Source organism: Esox lucius, chromosome 4, assembly GCF_011004845.1.
Source record: "Esox lucius isolate fEsoLuc1 chromosome 4, fEsoLuc1.pri, whole genome shotgun sequence".
Lineage (NCBI taxonomy): Eukaryota > Metazoa > Chordata > Actinopteri > Esociformes > Esocidae > Esox > Esox lucius.
In genome coordinates, this window is record NC_047572.1 from 12,584,135 (window position 1) to 12,606,654 (window position 22,520).

The window sequence follows — 22,520 nt, forward strand, 5'->3', positions numbered from 1 at the left end:
GGTTGCAGACAGAAATGTGATGTATAGAACTTTCATTATTCCACCTGTTCTACACAATTGAAAGAAATAACCTGTTCAGACCAACTACGGTTATTTGCACATTCTGCAACATTCCAACTAACTTCCGTCTGATGTAAATGTTGGGCCCCCACGACGCTTAGCAGCGAGGACCCCGGTGTCCCAGACAGGGAATCTGGATGTGTTTATTTTCCAGAGTCCCAACAGGAAGTAACAGATTGGGAATGCAACGCTGGAAATGTGGGAAGCAATTACTGATGACAAGCTGCAGATGTGCTTCACCGTCCGCAAGGTCACTGATTCCAGTAGGATGCAAACGTTTAAGAGAGAGACTGAGTGTGAGTGAGTGTGTGTGTGTGTGTTAGAGAACCAGAGAGATTTAAAGGGTTATGGTTATCTGATCAGCAGTCATTGACTTAAACAGGTCCTTGTCCTCTGTGAGAGAGGTAGCAAAGTGAGAGATATCTTCTGGGAGCATGCTAGCATCCCCTGAAAGCACACTCACAGGACACAGCTGATTGGGTAAGCTAAGTAGTACAGAGACTACTGATTGGGTACCCGTAGCCTAACAACCTGAGCCTGAATAAACAGTTGCCATACAAGTGAATGGGGGTGGGGGGGGGGGGGGGGGGTGTTCACAAAATAAACACGTTTATAGTGTTTACACATTGGTATAAAAAAAATGAACTACACTAAGTTAACCAAGGAATACAAAATAAAGCAACAAAGAAATGGGTTCATTATAAATAAAAAGCTACGGCACGTTTCAATGGCATCATATTCAAGTAATCTGTTACATTAAGTCCCTGATAGACTATGGGTCACGTAAACAATTCTAGTCTTTAACTCACAGACACAGAACCATCAGTTAATATAGGAGGCAGCAGCATGTAGGAGTTCATTATGTACACTGGAACAAAGTCCCTGCCACGTAATCAGAACACTAATAATTCCAGGTCTGCAGTTCCCTTCTACCACAAGCATTCCGTGTCAGTTTAGTTCCATTTGAAGGACGTACGCAGACGTCAGGATGTGGGGGAGGAAAGCTTTACTTTTAAACTGGACAGCACCTGCTGGTTGGAACCCAGTCTCTGGAAACAAAGCACCAGGTGTGAGGTGGACTCCATCGCACAGCGCCGACCTCAGACAAAGGAAGACTGAATGAAATCAATAAAAGAAGAAAGGGAGAAGGAAGCGAAAACCACAACATGACAGGTATGCCAAAACAGCTTTCCCGTGCTGTGACAGAACTACGAACAGGGATAACGGGGGAGGAATTTCCAGAGGGCCAACGCCAGGCTTACAAGTGACATAGGCCTTCATTAACTGCCAGGTGAAACACATCTTCAACTCAAGGCTATTTCTGCTTATAACAATTCATCAATTCATACCGGTCTTGAGTCAGCAGCTCCCGAAAAGTAACTCTACAGGCCTGCTTCTGCTCTTTTGGTGAGTTCATTTTTTTGGGGGGGTGGGGGGTTCCAACAGCAGATTAATAATTATTCTGTGTAGCCTGTGGTTCAGTGTTTCCAACCATACAGGGGATGTTCCCAGCATTATGCGGCGACGCCTCTGTATCGAGCCCTGATGTTCCACGCCTCTCAGTGACATCATGGCCATCACCCAGCAGGTGTCACGTCAGCGTGATGACCTCCACGGGTTCCTCGCCCCCCTTCGACCTCTGCCTGCGTTTGGGCCGCCGCTGTCTCTGCCGGAGCGCGGGGGGCATGGGGCGCGGGGCGGCCGATGAGGGGGACGGGGTGCTTACGGAGAGGGACAGGAGGTCCGCCAGGGAGCGCAGGGGAGGGGGGAGGAGCGACGGGAGACGAGTCCGGCGTTCCCTGTCCCGGGCGGCGACGCCTGGTCTGCTGGCCGTCCTCTCCCCGGTCTCCTGGCGTCACCTGTCGAAGCAGCTGGCCGCCGTGAAGCCGTGGTGGTGGTGTGGACCCCCCAGGTACCCCCCACTGTAGGCCATGCTTAGGCAGTGTCTGGGCTCCGCTGCCAGAGCCACCTGCATGGAGATGGGGCCCTGAAGGGCCAGCGGAGCCACCCGACCCCCAGGCTGGAGCCCCGAGGCCATACTGGGATAGGAGGGGAAGGCCCCGGCCGTGGGCGTCATGGCGGTGGCCCCGGCGAGGAGCCCCATCCTGTGGCTCTGGAGGAAGTCCTGGGACATGTTGACCACGGCGGGCCCCAAAGCCTGGGACTCAGCCAGAGCCTGCAGATGGGACAGGGAGGGCGAGTGCTGGGAGAGGTGAGGGAAACCCCCCGGGCCGGGCTGGAAGAGGAGCTGCTGGGGCGTGGAAGTGGTAGAGGAGGAGGTGGAGGCTGGCCTTTGGACGGCCGGGACCGGGGAGAGGTGAGAGGGCTGGCTCTGGAGAGAGGAGGCGCGAGACAGGGGGGACACAGATTTGGGTTTGTTGGCCTCCTTCACGTCGTTGTCATGGGCCCTGTGGTGGAGAAATCAGACCACCGAGACGATGAAATACACAACTAATGACAGGTCTGTAAACATTAAGGACATGACGACAGGTCTCAGGTCTGTGTTCGTGAGGCACTTACAGCAGCATAAGTTCGATGCACTGAGTGAGATGCTCCCAGGTGTATCCGGTGAGCAGGTGCAGGGAGGTGGTCCAACTGGGAGAGATCTGGAGACAGATACGGGAGGCCGCCACGCACGCCGCCGCCACCTGAGACGGCCGGAAACTCAGGAACGCATGGTCTGGGGAACATGGACAATCACAAGGTCGGAAGTGTCAAACGGGGACTCAACAAAATGTTTTGCCGAACGGCGGGACTTGGGGGAGATAAACCCCTAGATGACGACCCCTTTCCAGAGTTCCTCGGTCACCTCGCCCTCATTCCCTCACCCCTCCGGAGACCACCCCCATGACCCCTCACCTTGCAGTGACACCTCCAGGAAGTAGTGGGTGTACTTGTCCATGAAGGCTTTGGTCTTGGACAGCGAGGAGAGAGGCCAGCCGTTGTAGAGGTCTCCGTCCTGCACCGAGGCGTGGAGGTAGTAGTCGATGAAGTGGGCCGGCGTGGGCATGCACAGGTTCCAGCCGAACGTCTCAAGCAGCAGCAGTTCCATCTTGATGAGGTCTCGCTTGTTGAGCACCAGGTTTAGGCTGCACATGAAGCCCAGGGAGTTGAGCTGGTCCAGCTTCGGCACCCGGTCCTCCTTCTCCTCAAACTTACCTACAGACAGACAGAAGGGTTGGGTTGGTAGGTATATAAAAGCAGTGTGAATTATGTTTTTGATAAATATATTTTCTCAGCAAATGGTGTACATATATATTTTTTTAATTATATACATAGTATATATAAGCACATTATTATTTCTATTTTAGGGATATTTTACCAGGTAATGATGCTAAGAATATAATTTTGTATTTTAGCTATTATTTCTCAAGGACAGTACAACAGTGTTTATCATCTCATTGGCTTAGGGAATAGAACCAACAACCTTTAGTTCACTGGTCCAACGCTTTTAGCCACTAGGTTACTTTGCCACCCACGCTAACAGTAACATTTAGGCTAACAGTAACATTCAGGCTAACAGTAACATTTAGGCTAACAGCAACATTCAGGTTAACAGTAACATTTAGGCTAAAACATTATCCTTGTTCTTACATAGTTAAAACAGCATTTTAAATGATCAACAGGCAATACCACACCAATAACAAATATCTCTATAGGAATTGGTTCCCAACCAGGGAGACTGGGAGTGTGGAGTACTTGTAGATTCTCCGTTCATCTCCCTGCATGGAAATCCACTGTGCGGATACTGTGAATGTTAACCTCAACTATAAACCCATGCATATTATAAATCCAGTGCTCATGTCTCATATGTTCATCATCCATTTGCGAAGATATAAGATATTACATATACACATAAGGCGTCACCAGTCCTTTTTGAGTAGGCTACACATTAAAGTAGAATCACCAAAAAGCCAGAGGATTTAGTCAAATTTTAGTCAGATTTTAGCCTTTCAAATGGGATGCCCTTATATCTCGTGTGTAAGTCACCTCTGAAACCCTGCGACAACACCCTGAAACCCTAATCAGCACCGGCCTCTCCAAATACCCCTGTCCCCGCTAGCACGATGGACACTCTTCTCCATGGCAACAGCCCTCAGAACGCTGCATTCTGAGTGCGAGCGTCCAATGAGCACGAGTGACTTTGCCTGATCCAGAACAAGCGCTGTAGCCCCCCACAACCCCACTGGGACAGGGGGCTGACGGGGGAGGGGGAGAGGTGGCACGTTTGCCCACCACACCCGACGGACCCCGGTGGGTTCTCCTATAAACCCGTTTGAGGGGGAACGCGGCCAGTCGTGGCATATATATTATTTATATATACGGCAGAGCAGAACTGATACGGGGAGAGATGAGACAACCACCAACCCCGGTCCTCTTAAGGCGTGAGGGTAAACCCATATTCCGGAAAGGTGTCTGACACCAGCGCCGTCGGGAGGGCAACGACCGGAAAAACACAATGTCACATTGTTTAAGACGAAGGAAGGACGTGGTCACGTACGCTCACGCACATTGACATAGGAATGCGCTCTGGAACAGTAAGGCACAGCAACAGAGACAAAAACACTCACCCCCCCCCTTCTCTCTCTCTCTCCCCCTTTCTCAAAACCCCAGTCACACATTTCCCATTGTTTGAAAGCAACATGCCACAGTCACAACTACAGAACTATAGAATAAGTCCTTACTCCTTACCAAACCCGATCAAAAAAACACCACACCGTTCAGAACACCAGCACTCTGGCTTGGCTGACATCGTGGCACTACCCAGGCTAGAGGAGGCAGATAAGGTGATAATGGGTAATCAATCTTTCCTGCAGTGTTAGGTCCTCCTAACATCATCCAAACCTAAAACCACATACTGTAGGCCTGTCCCGCTATTCTGGTGACCCTCACCCCTTCCAGTAACTCACTCTTCCTTTCATTCCACCAGCAGTCTTCATCCCTCTCTTAATTACTCCTCTCATCTCTCCATCTCTATGTAAACCTCGTCTGTCCATACCATTTAATCATTCCTCTCCCTCCCACCGTTCGTCTCAAGGCTGGTGTGTGCGCGCTACATTTGTGGGTATAGGCGCTCCAAACCGGACGCGAGTTTCACCGCTCAACCGGGTGCCTGTTCACACAACAGGCCAGAGGAGGCAATTAACGCACAGGCTGTAACGGCGTCTCACAACCAGAACAGGAAGCACTAAGTGCTGTTGTGTTCAGTCGTACACCTTCCAGCTGGCTTTAGTGTAGGGCCATAAAGCCAGACTCCCAGCCCAATTGCCCGGAGTCACTCGGCTCAGCCTTGAGAGCGTGTCCAAGGTTCAGTCCACACTCGCACACTAAACCTTTACGTCCTATGGCAACGTCTGCCCAGACTCTTGTGTCCACAGCGGCAGTCATAAACCGTAATTATTTCCACTGTGACCCCGCCCCCTCCTCTTTTCCTTTCATCTTGGTGGGAGGGACCAGTAGCCTGGTGGGTAGGGATTTTGTGGGTCATTGTGTCGGACATTTCATTGTCTTTAATGCTGGCTCTTCGGTTTACCACTTAGCTGTTGAATGGGCGCGTGTTTAAAATAAGGGAAAACACAGCCTATTTAAACTGAGATTAAAATGTCTGTATAGAGGTAGAACTTGTAGGGATGAATCCAATTAAGTACTACAGGCAGCTTGAATGAAATGCACAAGAAAGCTGTTGGTTACCAGCTCAAACGTAAAAGCTAAAGGCAGATTTGTAGGAGTAAAGGGTCATTTATTCCATTTAATTTCAGCAAGCCATGAAACCCACCATCTTGGTTCAGAAGAGAAATGACACTAAACACAAATATACATGTACCAAGTTTGACAGTTTTATTGTTCATATACGGAAAATAGCCATGTGAAATACATGTACTAAGCCCTAATTTATGGATGTCAAATAAACTTTTACCCACTGAAAATGGTTACAAGACTGAAAACTGAAACCAGGTCAAGACCATGGTGGGCATGAGTTTCCCTGACACGGTTGACAGCAGTTTGTGCAGAACTTCTTTGTTCTGCAAACCCACAGTTTCATCAGCTGTTAGAGTGGCTGGTCTCAGACAATCCCACTGGGGAAAAGAACAAATGTGGTGGTCCTGGGCTGGCATGGTTACACGTGGTCTGTGGTTATGAGGCTGGTAACATCTCGAAAATAAGGTTGGAGGTGGCTTATTGTAGAGAAATTAACACTAAATTCTCTGGAAATATTTCTGGTGGACATTCATGTAGTCGGCATGCCACTTGAATGTTTTCTTACAAAACCTGAGACAGCTGTGGAATTGTGTTATGTGACAAAACTGCACATTTTACTGTGGTATTTTATTGTCCTCAGTACAAGGTGCACATGGGTAATGATCATGACGTTTAATCAGCTTCTTGACATGCCACACATACGGTGTGTGAATTATCTTGGCAAAGAAATACAACAAAAAGGATGCAAACAAATGCACTCAAAATGTGTGAGAAATAATCTCTACGGGAAATATCAAGGGTGATTTTATTTCAGTTCATGAAACTAACATTTCAAATGTGACGTTAGTATTGTTGTTCAGATTATATCAGATCAATTTAAGATTGTGGGTGTCCTTGTACTTGTGAGTACAAGGCAAACATTAGAAATTACTCTTGTAACCACAGTTTTATGGAAGAAGCAGCTCTGCCATCACTGACATGGAATATGCTGCGGGCCAGCAGGTATTTTTTTCACAGAGCGGCATTGGGGCAACCAACTGGGTTTTAGGAAAGACTGCTATATCAAATCCCATGAGCTGTAAGTCTGTGTGGGAGCGAAGGTGCATTCCTCTAGTAGGAGTTACTCCTACCCGATATGCAGGTGTTTGCCAAACAATCCTATCAGAAGTCACCAAGCTGTGAGGGGTAAGAAAAGATGAGCGAGGGAACACTACCCAGTTCTGTTTTTTTGGGCTGAGCCAAATGCCTGTCTGCCGTTTCTGAATCAGCAGCTCTCCTCCCCTTTACCCTCTCATCAAGATAGCACTCTAAGGGTTCGCTGCCTCGCCAAGCGCTGTGGGTCAGCGTTGTAGAAGTGAGCGATGAGGTTCGGGGAGTGCCCAGAGAGTAGTTAAAGGGGTCAGGGGTCAGGGGAAGGTAGGAGAAGCGGGATGGGGGTATGTCACATCTAATCTCAGGTGTGCTTCTGGAAGCGGAGACTGCAGATAAAGGAGCTCAGAAACAAAGAAACATTTGATACTAACGTTACAGAGACAGGGAAGTTACCGTTGTTGTGGCTCTCAATTCGACACCACACTGACTGGTACACTGTGTTGTTTCCACGAACGACCACAAAGGTATTTCCTGTTACCTCATTAGAATAATCTCCTCTCCTCTTACCTCTGACAGGCTTTATGTGATGGGAAATAAAATGATGGCACTGCAAATGTTTATGTAAAATGTTTTAGAGAACACACTTTTGCTATTATGGCATCACTAACTCAAACAACAAAAACCCACTCAACATCCGCCAAACCCCATTTCTTAAGCCTAATAAATTTAAAGCGCTCTATCTTTCTCTCGCTCTTCCTCTCTCTAACCCTAACCCTCCAGTTCTCTCTCTCTCTCTCTCTCTCTCCTTTTCTCCCCCTCTGTCGACGGCTCTGGAGGAATTTCCTTTCTTTAAAATCCACTAAATTTGCCAGCTCGCCTTTCAGTGGGGGTGTGAAATTGGTCTCAGCTCCACCAACCCCCCCCCCCACGAATCGTCACCCCAGTGTGTGGGTGTCCTCAAGGCTCCGACGGCTCACACAATGTAAGCCCGCTCTGACCTCCGACCTTTAGTGACTAACGCTTGGGTGACCAGGGAGAATCCTCGTCGCTCTGGGTTGGGGGGGGGAGTCTCCTCTAGTCTCCTGCCTGAGGCCTAGGGTGTGCAACTCTTTCGGCGCGAGGAAGAGGGCAAAACAGGGGGAGGGAGGACTTGTGTGGAAATGGTGAACCCCCCCAATCTGCCCCTGTGCCTCAGGCACTCCTAGCCCCACTTAAAGTGAAACACTAATAAATAACTCAAGTCTACAACATTTCACTCCCAGCCTGGTATTTGCGTAAGAAACCTAAGCCAGCCACAGATGAACAAGAACATAATGTGATTAAATAGTGCATCAATGGGCTTTAAATCCACTTTGCAAGGGCTCTGTTGATCCAAACTACTTTTCTGTTCTGGGGTGGGGGGGGGCAACATAGAATTTGTCACCATCCTATGATGTCAGACTCATCTTCTGTCAGTGTATAATTCCAGTAATTACAGGACTCCAGATAAATTCCTCCAGAATGGCTGTCAATTCCCAGAAAAAGATACAGATAGAACCAAGGAGAGATGGGGAGGAATGAAAAAAGAAGAGGGACTGCAGGGGTCCCATGGTAATCTACATATCGGGCCTCCCTGTAGAGTGGTTCAGTTCAAACATGCCCCGCTTTGTATGTTGCCCCCACCCCCCCTCCCCGTTTCTCTGTGTTTAACATCAGCCGCCGACCTGTCTTTGAAGCACCGCTCGGCTCGTTTCCTACCCCCCAGGGTAGAGGTGGAGGGTGGGGGAAGTGGTTGTGCCTGCCTGGGCCCCTGGCGTCTGCAGGGCCGATACAAGGCGATTGGAAACCAAGGAGGGGCACTGCTGGTTCAGGCAGCAGCGCTATGCTGGGGAATCCAAAACACAGTCACCACTTATACAACCACCGTTCGAGGATTCAGTAACCTGTTCTGACCCCGGGAAAAGGGAGTTCTAGTTGGAGGATGTGGTTAGAATAGCTTCGGCCTCTGCTCCATCTTTGCTTGCAGCCGGGCATGCAAGACACACACACACACACACACACACACACACACAGACAGACAGACAGACAGAGAGACAGAGAGAGAGAGAGCACATGACACCACCCACCCCCGAGTCTCGGCGCCCCTCCCCCACACAGAGCTGGCCGGGCTAGCCACTTGTGCTGACGCTCTTTTGTTTGGGCCGGACTCGGGGACCATATGGCAGGTGCCCCTCAGACACAGACCTTCCCTCCCCACCCTCCAAGCCCCAGGCTGGGCTGACACAGGCTGGGGGGGGGGGGTTGTAGTTGCTCTTTTCAAAGCACCTCCTCAATGCCGTAAATTTCCAGCCACCATATCGCAGGTCACTCACAGCGAATTGCAAACACCAAACGCGACAGGTAAACGTTAGGGAAACCTTCGAAAAACCAGCTGCTGAAAAACAGCCAGTCACCCACTAGTATTCTGAGGACGACTGCCATTAGGCGAGAAAGAGAGCAGCTGTGAAGGGACAGAGGTACGCGCTGCCCTCAATACCCACAGCAGAAAACTGAAGGTCAGAGGCCTTTGGAGCTCAGTGAGATGGAGGGAACAGAGATGGTCTATTGTAGAGAGGGAGCACGTTGATACAATACCACGACACCGACACGCACAAATACGTTGTGGCCTGACATTGTCGAGACTTCATGGACGTAGTGGTGTCGAGAAGATACGGGCACCAATTCTTTTGACCTCACCAAACAGTGTTTTATGTTAGCGATCGCTGCACTGTGACCCAGAGAAAAAGAGACAGTTTTCAGATGAAATACAGAGACAGAGAGGTTGCAAGCCAAGGTCAACCTGAGCTGTCAACCATAAGGTGTTCTTTATTGTCAATTACAGTTGTGCTCATAAGTTTGCATACCCTGGCAGAAATCGTGACATTTGGCACTGATTTTGAAAATATTACTGTTTATGCAAAAAACTGTCTTTCATTTAAGGATAGTGATCATACGAAGCCATTGATTATCACAAAACTGTTTGGCTCCTTTATAAATCATAATGATAACAGAAATTACCCAAATGGCCCTGATCAAAAGTTTACATACCCTTGAATGTTTGTCCTTGTTACAGCCACACAAGCTGACACACACAGGTGAAAATGGCAATTAAAGGTGAATTTCCCACACCTGTGGCTAATTATATTGCAATTAGTGTCTGTGTATTAATAGTCAATGAGTTTGTTAGCGCTCACAAAGATGCACTGAGCAGACTAGATACTGAGCCATGGGGAGCAGAAAATAACTCTCAAAAGACCAGCGTAACAAGGTAATGGAACTTTATAAAAGAAAAGGATATAAAAAGATATCCAAAGCCTTGCAAATGCCAGTCAGTACTGTTCAATCACTTATTAATAAGTGGACATTTCAGGGATCTCTTGATACCAAGCCAAGGTCAGGTAGACCAAGAAAGATTTCAGCCAAAACTGCCAGAAAAATTTTTGGGATTCAAAGAAAAACCCACAGGTAACCTCAGGAGAAATACAGGCTGCTCTGGAAAAAGATGGTGTGGTTGTTTCAAGGAGCACAATACAACGATACTTGAACAAAAATGAGCTGCAAGGTCGAGTTGCCAGAAAGAAACCTTTACTGCGACAATGCCACAACCTTTACTGCGACAATGCCTGGTTATAATATGCCCGACAACACCTTGACACGCCTCACAGTTTCTGGCATACTGTAATTTGGAGTGACGAGACCAAAATAGAGCTTTATGGTCACAAACATAAGCGCTATATTTGGAGAGGGGTCAACAAGGCCTATAGTGAACAGAATACCATCCCCACTGTGAAGCATGGTGGTGGCTCACTGATGTTTTGGGAGTGTCTGAGCTCTAAAGGCACAGGGAATCTTGTGAAAATTGATGGCAAGATGAATGCAGCATGTTATCAGAAAATGCTGGCAGACAATTTGCATTCTTCTGCACAAAAGCTGCGCACGGGACGCTCTAGGACTTTCCAGTAAGACAATGATCCTAAACACAAGGCCAAGTTAACCCTCTGGTGGTTCCAGCAGAAAAAGGTGAAGGTTCTGTAGTGGCCATCACATTCTCCTGACCTTAATATCATCGAGCCACTCTGGGGAGATCTCAAACCTGCGGACCAATGACTTTGCATGACCTGTAGGCATTTTGCCAAGACGAATGGGCAGCTATACCACCTGCAAGATAATGGGGGCCTCATAGACAACTATTACAAAAGACTGCACGCTGTCATTAACGCTAAATGGGGCAATACACAGTATTAAGAACTAAGGGTATGCAGACTTTAGAACAGAGGTCAGAGATCTTTGTGGCCATGTTTTTTTTATTTTTTTATTGTGCCATTCTGACCTACAGTTGAATGTGAATCCTATAAGAAATAAAAGACATGGTTTACCTGCTCACTCATGTTTTCTTTATAACTGGTACATATATTACCAACTCTCTAAGGGTATGCAAACTTTTGACCACAACTGAGCACTCAAGCAAGCCTCCAGGAAATTGGAGCGAAAGTGGCACTCCACCAATTGAGGTTAACAAAAACAAAATGTCTATTTGATACAGTTGCAAAGTTAACAAAAAAGCAACCCTCAACAAGTGAAGTGGGTCCACACTTTAGCTGTAATTAATACATGAACTAATACATGAAATTAGAAAACAAATAACTGACTCCTCCTTAAATAGTTACAGTCCTGAGAATATCCTGAACCTCCCTGACCAGGTGTCAATGGGGACACCTGAAATATTTTATCCTGTATCGCTCGACACATTCACTAAAATTGTAATGAGTTCTAAACCCACATGCAGTCAGCTAGACCCGATTCCACCAAAAATACTTAAGGAGCTATTTCCTGTGCTAGGTTAGCAAATGTTGAACATAAATTGCTACCATCCCTCCGGATGTGTACCAAACTCACAAAAAAATAGCAGAAATTAAGCCTCTTCTAAGACAATCCAATCTGGATCCAGACATATTTAACAATTATAGGCCAATATCGAACCTCTCATTCCTTAGAAAAATGTGTTTCCTAACAACTGAATGCCTTCCTGAAGACAAATAACATTTATGAAATGCTCCAGTTTCAGACCCCATCATTGTACTGAGACTGCACTTGTGAAGGTAACAAATGACCTCCTAATGGCCTCAGACAAAGGTACCGCATTCGTCCTGTTGTTTCTTGATCTTAGTGCTGCTTTTGACACTATTGTTCACTCACTTCTCTTAGAGAGTGGAAACCCATATTGGGCAATGTGGACATTGGGCAATGTTCTAGCCTGGTTTAAAATCTTATTTATCTGAAAGATATCAGTTCGTATGTGTGGATGGTATAGCCTCTGACAAATCAACGGTATGTTTTGGTGTTCCTCAAGGCTCGGTTCTGGGCCCATTATTGTTTTCACTATATATGCTGCCTCTGGGTGATGTAATCCGGAATCACAATGTCAATTTTCACTGTTATGCTGATGACACACAGTTATATACAGTGGGGAGAACAAGTATTTGATACACTGCCGATTTTGCAGGTTTTCCTATTTACAAAGCATGTAGAGGTCTGTAATTTTTATCATAGGTACACTTCAAATGTGAGACACGGAATCTAAAACAAACATCCAAAAAATCACATTGTATGATTGTTAAATAATTAAATTGCATTTTATTGCATGACATAAGAATTTGATCACCTACCAACAAGTAAGAATTCCAGCTCTCACAGACCTGTTAGTTTTTCTTTAAGAAGCCCTCCTGTTCTCCATTCATTACCTGTATTGAGTGTATACTCATTACCTCAAACTGCACCTGTTTGAACTTGTCACCTGTATAAAAGACACCTGTTCACACACTCAATCAAACAGACTCCAACCTCTCCACAATGTCCAAGACCAGAGAGCTGTGTAAGGACATCAGGGATAAAATTGTAGACCTGCACAAGGCTGGGATGGGCTACAGGACAATAGGCAAGTAGCTTGGTGAGAAGGCAACAACTGTTGGCGCAATTATTAGAAAATGGAAAAAGTTCAAGATGACAGTCAATCTCCCTCGGTCTGGGGCTCCATGCAAGATCTCACCTCGTGGGGCATCAATGATCATGAGGAAGGTGATGGATCAGCCCAGAACTACACGGCAGGACCTGGTCAATGACCTGAAGAGAGCTGGGACCACAGTCTCAAAGAAAACCATTAGTAACACACTACGCCATCATGGATTAAAATCCTGCAGTGCATGCAAGGTCCCCCTGCTCAAGCCAGCGCATGTCCAGGCCCGTCTGAAGTTTGCCAATGACCATCTGGATGATCCAGAGGAGGAATGAGAGAAGGTCATGTGGTCTGATGAGACAAAAATAGAGCTTTTTGGTCTAAATTCCACTCACCGTGTTTGGAGGAAGAAGAAGGATGAGTACAACCCCAAGAACACCATCCCAACCGTGAAGCATGGAGGTGGAAACATGCAAAGGGGACAGGACGACTGCACCGTATTGAGGGGAGGATGGATGGGGCCATGTATCGCGAGATCTTGACCAACAACCTCCCTCCCTCAGTAAGAGCATTGAAGATGGGTCGTGGCTGGCATGACAACGACCCGGCATGAAAACAACCCGAAACACACAGCCAGGGCAACTAAGGATTGGCTCGGTAAGAAGCATCTCAAGGTCCTGGAGTGGCCTAGCCAGTCTCCAGACCTGAACCCAATAGAAAATCTTTGGAGGGAGCTAAAAGCCCGTATTGCCCAGCAACAGCCCCAAAACCTGAAGGATCTGGAGAAGGTCTGTATGGAGTTATGGGCCAAAATCCCTGCTGCAGTGTGTGCAAACCAGGTCAAGAACTACAGGAAACATATGATCTCTGTAATTGCAAACAAAAGTTTCTGTACCAAATATTAAGTTCTGCTTTTCTGATGTATCAAATACTTATGTCATGCAATAAAATGCAAATTAATTACTTAAAAATCATACAATATGAAGAGTACCTATGATAAAAATTTGACTTCTACATGCTTTGTAAGAAACCTGCAAAATCAGCAGTGTATCAAATACTTGTTCTCCCCACTGTATTTCAAAATTAGCTACTTTGGAAGCATGCATTTCAGATATTAGGAAGTGAATGACAGAGAAATTCTTGCTTTTAAACAAAAGAAAACAGAAATGCTTGTTTTAGGACCCAAGAAACAAAGAGCTTTGTTGGCAAACCTAGGCGTTACCCTTGGCCCTGACCTCTCCTTTAAGCTCCACTACTGTGGAATGATTTGCCAATTAAGGTTAGAAATGCAAACTTTCAAGTGTCTACTAAAGACTCATCTCTATAGCATGGTCTATGATTAAGTGTAGTCTGGCCCAGGGGCGTGAAGGTGACCAGAAAGGCTTGATACTGTCTACCCTTGCTGTCTTGCCAGGTTGGCTCTCATCGCCACTGGGATGCCCTCCCTCCAATGCCATTTGGGGGCGGAGTCACTGGCTTGTTGTTATCAGTTATCCTTCTCCATGATAAATCCTTGTTGATCAAAGGAATGCATTTTCGAAATGTTCCCTGTCTTCTGCCATTTTAAACTTAGGTGGACATGAGGTCCTGGCCCACACCTGAGGAGTACCTGGCTTGAAAGACCCGTTGCTGTCCCTGTCTAAAGTCCTCCTGGTTGTGTTGCAGATCAAGACAATACCTGGCGATTTTAGCTGCCACTGTGCTGACCCTCCCCCGCCCCTTGCTCCTTGGGGTTTAAGGCCAGGTGTTTTGTAAAAGCACTTTGTGAAAAATGCTGATGTAAAAAGGGCTTTATAAATACATTTGATTAATTGAACTGTAGGTCGCTATTTGACCAGTTTATGTAGGAAACTGCATGTATCATAGCTATTTTTGTCCACATCTCAATTAAGGCATTTTAGTCACTCTTATTTCATGGCTTTTACAAAAGGCTCCCAGAGCTTGTTTTTCCCCTTCACAGCTGTCTCTCAGGTGTTACAGGAGAAAACAGATGAGGAAATGATACCAAACGAAGTAAAAGTGCTATACGTTTTGAATGCAGGTTCCACATTCTTGTAAGTATATCAGTTTTTCAGAAGATTTCTCTGTAAAGTAACATTCTTTATACAACACCTGAAACCAGTTTCAGTATCTTTTATTTGGTGTTATGAAATACTTAATATCCTTCACAGTCGTGGATGTGATGCATAATGAAGTATCATAAGATGGATGATCATGAATCATATCATCCGTTCTGAAGCCTGACATGGCACCACGTTGTGTCTGCCGCAGATATGTTTCACTTATCCTGAATCCACTGTTAATCATTCGAAAAAACAATGTGTTTTAATGAAGACGCACATGAAAAATCTATGCCGGACGGCATCAAATGACATCCTGAGGCATTACCATTTCTCCAAAGATGAAAAGAATATCCACCAGTCATCTGTGAATAGTCCAGGCACATGCATATTCATTCTGCAAACATTCTTTCAGAATAAACACATTTTTTTGTCCATTTTATTCGTGTCTGTATTCAGTCGGTTGTTTAAATAAGCACTTGACCGTAAAACTCAGTTGTGGCAGTGAGGTGTTCACGGCTATGCAATATCAATACTGCCCCGGAGTCCAGCAGAGGGCGGAGCAATACATTCTAATTAGCATACCTATAATTATTAAGGATCATATACAGTCTGCCAGACCCTAAAAGCAACATTGTATAACAACATTGACATTGTATACAAATGTCAAGTCCCTATTGGTACAATCATCCAGAGAAAAACATAGAATGAGACTCAGAAAGGGAGAGACAGAAATAGAGCACAGCGAAAGAAAGAGTAGTAGTGAGAGTGCAAGACAGACATTCAACACACAATGAGTCACACGTCTATGATGTCATTAGCAATGACAAATCACTGCCGTGAAGAGCAGAAAGGCATGACTTCAGGGACAGAACAGGGATGTCAGCAAGAGTAATGCTGTAGTCAATTGGAAACAGTGGGAACACACAATGGGCGCGTCCGAAACAGCACCCCATTCCTCGTATCCCAGACCACACTGCGAAAAGGCGACACAGGTAGCAGACAGCCTGAAAGACGCACAATGAGCTGCGAACGGAGTAGAGGGACAACCTTATATTGGCCGCATTCAATTCATATGGGCTGAAAGCGGAAGAATATGGGAGACAACAGTCTGACAGGAAATGCTCACTGTTCACTACCTGTTGCGTTCGCTAATGAATACAGCCCAAGTGAAATATGGGTAAAGTCAGCTGTGAGCTACCCTGAAATGGTTGGAGTTTTCTGAGGTTATGCATACCTTTGGGAAAAAGAGTTGGTTTTATAGGATGTAGAAAGGCTTTAACAACGGGGTCTTGTGTGCTTACCACTCGGACGGCAAAGGAACAGCTTCCTTTCCTTCCTCCTGCAGAAAGAATACCAACCCAGACAAAATGACAATTCCCATTACGTTGCTTTCTGTGAATGTCTATGAAAACGAACAACTCAATAGATTAAACAGAATAAAGGCCAGAGAGGTGTGTGTGTGTGTGTGTGTGTGTGGAGGGGGGGGGTTACACATAATCTAACAGGATTAAGTGGTAACTGTTGAGGCACAATGGATTAATTATATAAGTGTGGATGCCTGTGAATCTGAACAAATTAAAATGCGTCCGATTGACAACACATAATGCACTGGTGGAAATGAGGTAGGGAACAGAGCCATTTTGGATTTGCCAGCGACAGCAGAGTGATTCTTAAGTCCTAACCGGCAGTGCACTCATCCATCCAAGTCAACCAGCCAGAACATTCCAGATCAATAACTAGGCCAGATTCCAAAGCACCTTGAGCAGTTCAAACAGAAAAGCCGACTCAGGATAGTTTAGAATCCTCAGCCTTTTCAAGCCCTCATCAATCACAGACAGCAGGTGAGGCAGCCCAGAAGAAGCGACTGACTACTCTCACACTCAAAGACAATCAAAAGATTTGATAAAACTCTTGATTCATCTAGGCAGGGTTTTTGGTCGACGCAGTTTCATCTTTTCCTTTGGTCCGCAGATCAACTCTGGGAGCTGCTTTTGATAAATCCCGCCGCCCCTCCCCCGACCCCCCCATTCTACACCACACGCGCGTGCACACAAGCCCAGGCGCACACAACACTCCCTGGTGAACGGGCCCCGTCCCAAGGTTCCAGTTTGACAGCATCATTAGTCTAATTACCCACGATGCCGTGTGTTGCGTTAACACACACAGACTCCTGGGCCTGCCGCTAATCACCCCGGACGTGCCAGCGGAGAGACGGTATCACCTAGGCCGAGCTGACGATCTGTTACCGTCATTAAACGGTAAGAGAGGCAGCAGTAGACCAAACATTCCAACCTGACACCGACATGGCATACGGCTATTTAACCAAACCAAAGTCCCAGTTTCCTTTTATGTCTTCTGTTCCTGGGTGTTGTTTAGCTGGTTTAATAAGTCTTGCTGTGACACCTCCATTTCGACAGTGACAGGTGCGACCATGAACAACCGAAGCGCATTGGCAAAACCCCTAGATGCGTTATGAAAGGCAGGATCAAAGCAGGCCGTGTGTGTGTGTAGTTGTGCGTTTGTGTGTACCGCTTTGCTTACTGTCACACACAGCCAGGCTTTCTATGTAAACAGTACATCATAAACCATCATACCGTGACTGGAATCCGGTTTTCCAGCCATAGACTGAGTGGGGTATGTTGTAATAACACTGTAATTACTGTTTCGGAAACTCTGTGGCGCATGTAATGATGCATCATGACACAGCCGCGATATACCGTGGAATAATCGCAGGCGGCAATGAAATAGCACCGAAAGAAAAACACACAAGGCAACATAGCACAGATATATTATTGAAAAAACACGGGGGAAAACTAACAAACGAAACCCTAAAACACCCCATCGACCCACTGGGGCGAAACATACAGAGTCTAGAAATCCAGTTAACCTGGAAGCTCCGACAGGGCACTTCTACTGATGAAGTGGTGACTTACTGGCGAGGAGCAGGCAGGACAGGGCGATGACGTAGAGCTGTTTGACGGCCACGTCGTAGTGGTCCATGAACAGGTCCAGGAGGTAGACGGCCAGGTGCCTCGCCGTGGGACACAGCTGGTAACGGTTGGACAGGATGGCCAGCAGGTCGGCAAAGTACCGACGCATCCCCATCTGAGGTGAGTGGGCACGGTACGCAGGGAGCTTCAACTCCTGGAGGGGATGGAAAGAAGTGGATGAGAGATGAATGGTGAATATAATGGAGAGATGAATGGAGACAACGGAGAGATGAATGGAGACAACGGAGAGATGGAGAAAACGTGCCTGTGGAGGGGAGGAATGGGATGGAGTTCCCGCCCCCATTTACGTTCTAACCGAAGCTCTTATCCAGAGCAACTTACAGTAGCAAGTCTGTATATTTTCATACTTTCTGATACTGGTCCTGCGTGGGAATCAAACCCACAGCCCAGGCACTGAGTGACATGGGACCAATGCAGAGAGATGAAGAAATATTTTCATTTAAAAAGCTTGGGGATATTTGCAAGGTTATTATACTGACAAAAAACTACAACCAGAAAATCTATTTTGTAACTTGAAATACAATTATTTATTGTGTACATCAGACGATTTGGTAAGTGATGTGGAACCGGAATGCGACATCTAATTTTCTCTGTAACCTACACACATTTTCTTAAACGCCACACACAAGCCCAGTGGAAAACAGTGGAAATCTGTTTACCAAAATGTAGTTTTCTATACTAACCATTCATGTCTGCCTACAAAGCTACTGTACTGGCCCAGGGAGTAGATTTTCACATAGAATTCAATTCAACGTTTTAGACACATTTCAATTTAGGTCAGTAAGAGTGGGGGTCTAGGGGATGGGGGCGTTTTAAGTGGGTGGGGATGAGAGGAGGAGGACAGTTCACCCCAAGCACGGTGGTTCCACAGTAGATAGGATTTTGTTTCACCCCTAGTACATCTCCCATTCATGTTCAATTAGCCACCAGTGTTTCAAAGCCCAGAGGAAGATGAGACACTAGTGGGCCTTGCTGCCCAATCAGACCCTGGCTGTCTGAAATTACATCCTATTGTCTATGTACTACAGTGCACAGTCTTAGCCAGTCCTGAAGCACCCTGGGTAGGCAGCCAGCTTCCTCCTAGACAACCACGAGGAATAGAGGAACATCACGTAAGCCTTCAGCTTAAAGATGCATTTGATAAGACGAAAGAAAAAACTTTAAGGGTTTTCTCTCTCATGCATGTTTCCGCTGCTATGGCTTAATTTCTGTCCTCATCCTAATCCAGGCTCGACTTCACAAAAAAACTAAGTTGTTTTTGTTTTTTGAAGAGAAAATAATATGTTTTGCTCGCTAAAGATGAATGCTAGATCTAATTTTAAAAAAAACAAGGGCTTTATAATGTGGATTTATTGAATAGCCGTTTGAGAAGGGATGGTTTAATCTGCTTAACTTGTGCTGCAACAGTTTGGGATGCTTTGGCTTGGCAAATAGAGGCACACGGGAAACATCCACTCATACTACACAAGCAGGTTACTCTTGTTTTCCGAATGCAGAGGCAATGACAGCCTACACCCGTGCCCAGACGGTGGCACACACAACAAACAGTATATCATCATAAAACCTTATCTTTACTGGTCAAGAGGATTTAAGTTCCAGGACTGCGCAAACGTGACTCCTAGAATGCAGATAATAACACACACACACACACACACACACACACAGGCTGCCTGCTGAGTTTGTTGTAGGCAACACCGAAACAAAACCAACTCTGCGGCGACGGCGGCTTAGCGAATCTGAATAACAATACACTATAATCCACAGCGCTAAAACATACAAACACACACGCACTGACGTTCCTGAAAAACTATAACAAAACAACACCCCACCCCTGCCCCCGACTTCTCTCCTACCCACCCTGCATGACATGCTTCTGGTCCATCTGTCTGTCTGGGAGGGCAGGGGTGGACGGAGGGCTTTGGGGGGGGCGGGGGGGGTCATTGTGCGGAACCGTGGCGTAATTAAAAATTCCACAGCTGCCTCGGCCTCGATTTGCATGTCGGATCATTTATGCCGGGCGTAAACCTTCATGTCACCGCCGGCAGTAGTGCCGGGATCTCAGCCGACGTCAGCCATCATGGCTTTGCGCCTGCCTGTCTGCGCCGGAGGTGGGGGTTACATTTGGAGGTGGGGGACTCTTGGAGCAGAGTAGCTCGCTGATGAAATTACCTACAAGTATTTCTGGATGGGGTTTACGTTTGGTCGCGTTGTTTTGGCTTTGTTCTGGCTTCTTCTACATGGACCGCAGATTTGTTTTTAAAGGGATGGGGCTGTTCGAATAAATCATAAGGGAGGCCCTGATATCCATACCACCCCGGGTTACAGGCGTCCCCATCGCAGCGAGTCAGACATGACTAAATAAAATGACTGTGTGTTGGGCCAAGTCGATGAATGAGTAATGGATGGAGACTGACCTATTCTAAGAGAGAGCGGCCCACAGCTGCCTGCAATGGTGCCACCCAGCAACCACACACACACACACACACACAATGCCCCATATCTGCCTCCCTTAGAGATTTAAACTAGGTCCCTGTTCTGCGTAAGAAGAGCCACACGTGGAAAAAAATATGAGTGCACTGGGCGTTAATTACCTCATCAGCCAATTAATGAGCCTCGACCCTAATGTGTAATCTAAATTAGAGCGTATTCAAACCGGTGACAGTAATGTGATTATAGCGAGACCTTTGTCACATACATTGCATGAAATGAGAGTTCAATATAGAAGGTCGAGAAGGGGGATGAAGTCGTTCTAGTGTTCAGTCTGTTGGTTTTGTCAGAGGAGTATAGGCTGTGAAAAACAAACAATATGGTTTGTCATTCTCAGGTTAAACTGCATTAAATCATAGGTGAATCTGTCTAATCTCTGTTTGAAATGTAAAAGCTCTCTTCCTGGCACAGAGAACCTCCCCAAATGACATTTCACCATTATGTTGGGAATTCATATATCATCACCATTAATGACCAGAGGGAAGTGGAGCTGGAAACAGACCACGGAAACTCAACAGATCACTTTTGTAGAACTCAACATTTCTGTAGTTCAAATTCCGCATTTACTGACTGATCTCACCTTGATACGGAGGGACTGATGGATATCCGCAGCCAGCTGTCCTTTCCACCATTCTAACTCCCTTTCCATCTTTCCCATCCAGAGAAGACCACAAGGATGAAGTTCAACCCTGCAGACACACAGCAATGTGGGCTTAAGTTCAGTGCCTTGTCACTGAAGTTGCAAATAATGGCACTGACTTTTGGAAGACATCAGTTAAAGGTGTACAGGTGGATTCAGCGTGATTGAAAATGTAAATGTTTGTCCTTTAATAATACTACACCCACTTTGAATGTTAAGACAGAAAAATATCACTGACAGTGTTGGTTCTTGGTGGGTTAAATCAAGTGTTTACTGTAGGTAGGCTAACTAACAGTCACTTTCTTTAATTTTCACTATATATGAATTCATAACAAATCGTATTGTATAAATGTAGAAGTAACTCGATATTTAGGAATTAATTGATGGATGGCATTATGATCAGCATTTCATTTCAAATAAGTTAAAGCAGAGTAATAGAAAACAACGCGAAAATAATTGTTTTCAAGTATTCCTGTCTTAAATTTTCATCAATGTTTACGTTATAAGATTACTCACAACACTGCAAAACATTTCCCATGTGGGTGTGATTTAAATGCCCCATGCCGTGAGGGTGGGGGCTATTATATCATGTATAGCGCTGTAGTAACGAACGAACTTTTTAAAACAAATTCTAGGCCTAAATAGTTGGCCTACTTTGTCACAAATATTATGATCAACGAAAAGTACATAACTAATAAAATAAACATTTGTTAGATGTTTCTCCTTCATTCAGCGGTGTCAACACCACGAGACGATTTCTCCAACATTAAAAACAGGAAAGTAGACTCTACTTTTGCGGTTTTGATAATCTTTTATAATTGGCCCAACGCCTCAAAACTAAAAAAATGATAACACAAGAGTAGTAACTGCAATAATTATTGGATATACACATTAAGGGAACTTTTTAAAGCGTTTTCACGATCGCATGTGCCGCTCACCCTCTCTCCGACGGGAATGCCCCCAGACCCCTTTGTTTCACTCCGACATCCTGAATGAGAGAATTCCTCTTCGGGAACTTTTGTGTTCTCCTCCGTACCGGCGAAAAGGGGCGACGGCGTGTGTTATTCAGTTGGGAAAGTAACAATGCTTAAAACAGTCAAATTCCTCTGTTTTCTTGTTTGTTAATACGTTTCCAACGATTTTTTTTTTACCGCCGTCTTTTCCAATGGGTTCTCGTTCAACAAAGTGGCTAGCTGGCCTCAGCTGCTGCTGCTGCTGCTGCTGCGGTCGGCGAGGAGCTCGTGAACCTGCGTAGTGGTAGTCTACGTGAAATGCCGACTGTTAGCCGGGAATTGTAGTCCAAACACCCGTGACTAAAATGGGCTAATTACAGCAATAACTTTTCTTATTTTGTTCCATTTGACTTACAAGTCTTATGCATTAATAACACTTAGTGCAGACCATTATATAATATTATACAGTATTACACCAAGGTTTATAGTATGCTAAATGTATAGGGTTTTATTTAAAATACTTTTTATAGATGTAATAATGAA

At 45.9% G+C, this 22,520-nt stretch overlaps 1 protein-coding gene across 1 annotated transcript; it reads right to left on the minus strand.

Annotated features, from left to right (window-relative positions):
- Positions 1-639: 639 nt before the first annotated feature.
- LOC105026122 (cyclin-J) lies at positions 640-22,396 on the minus strand. Its single transcript, XM_010897383.3, has 6 exons — positions 21,963-22,396; positions 20,965-21,073; positions 17,820-18,030; positions 2,920-3,219; positions 2,581-2,740; positions 640-2,468 (listed from the first exon to the last, which is right to left on the minus strand). The coding sequence occupies exons 2-6, from the start codon at positions 21,040-21,042 to the stop codon at positions 1,916-1,918; spliced, it is 1,302 nt and encodes a 433-aa protein (XP_010895685.1). The 5' UTR covers positions 21,043-21,073; positions 21,963-22,396; the 3' UTR covers positions 640-1,915.
- Positions 22,397-22,520: the final 124 nt, after the last annotated feature.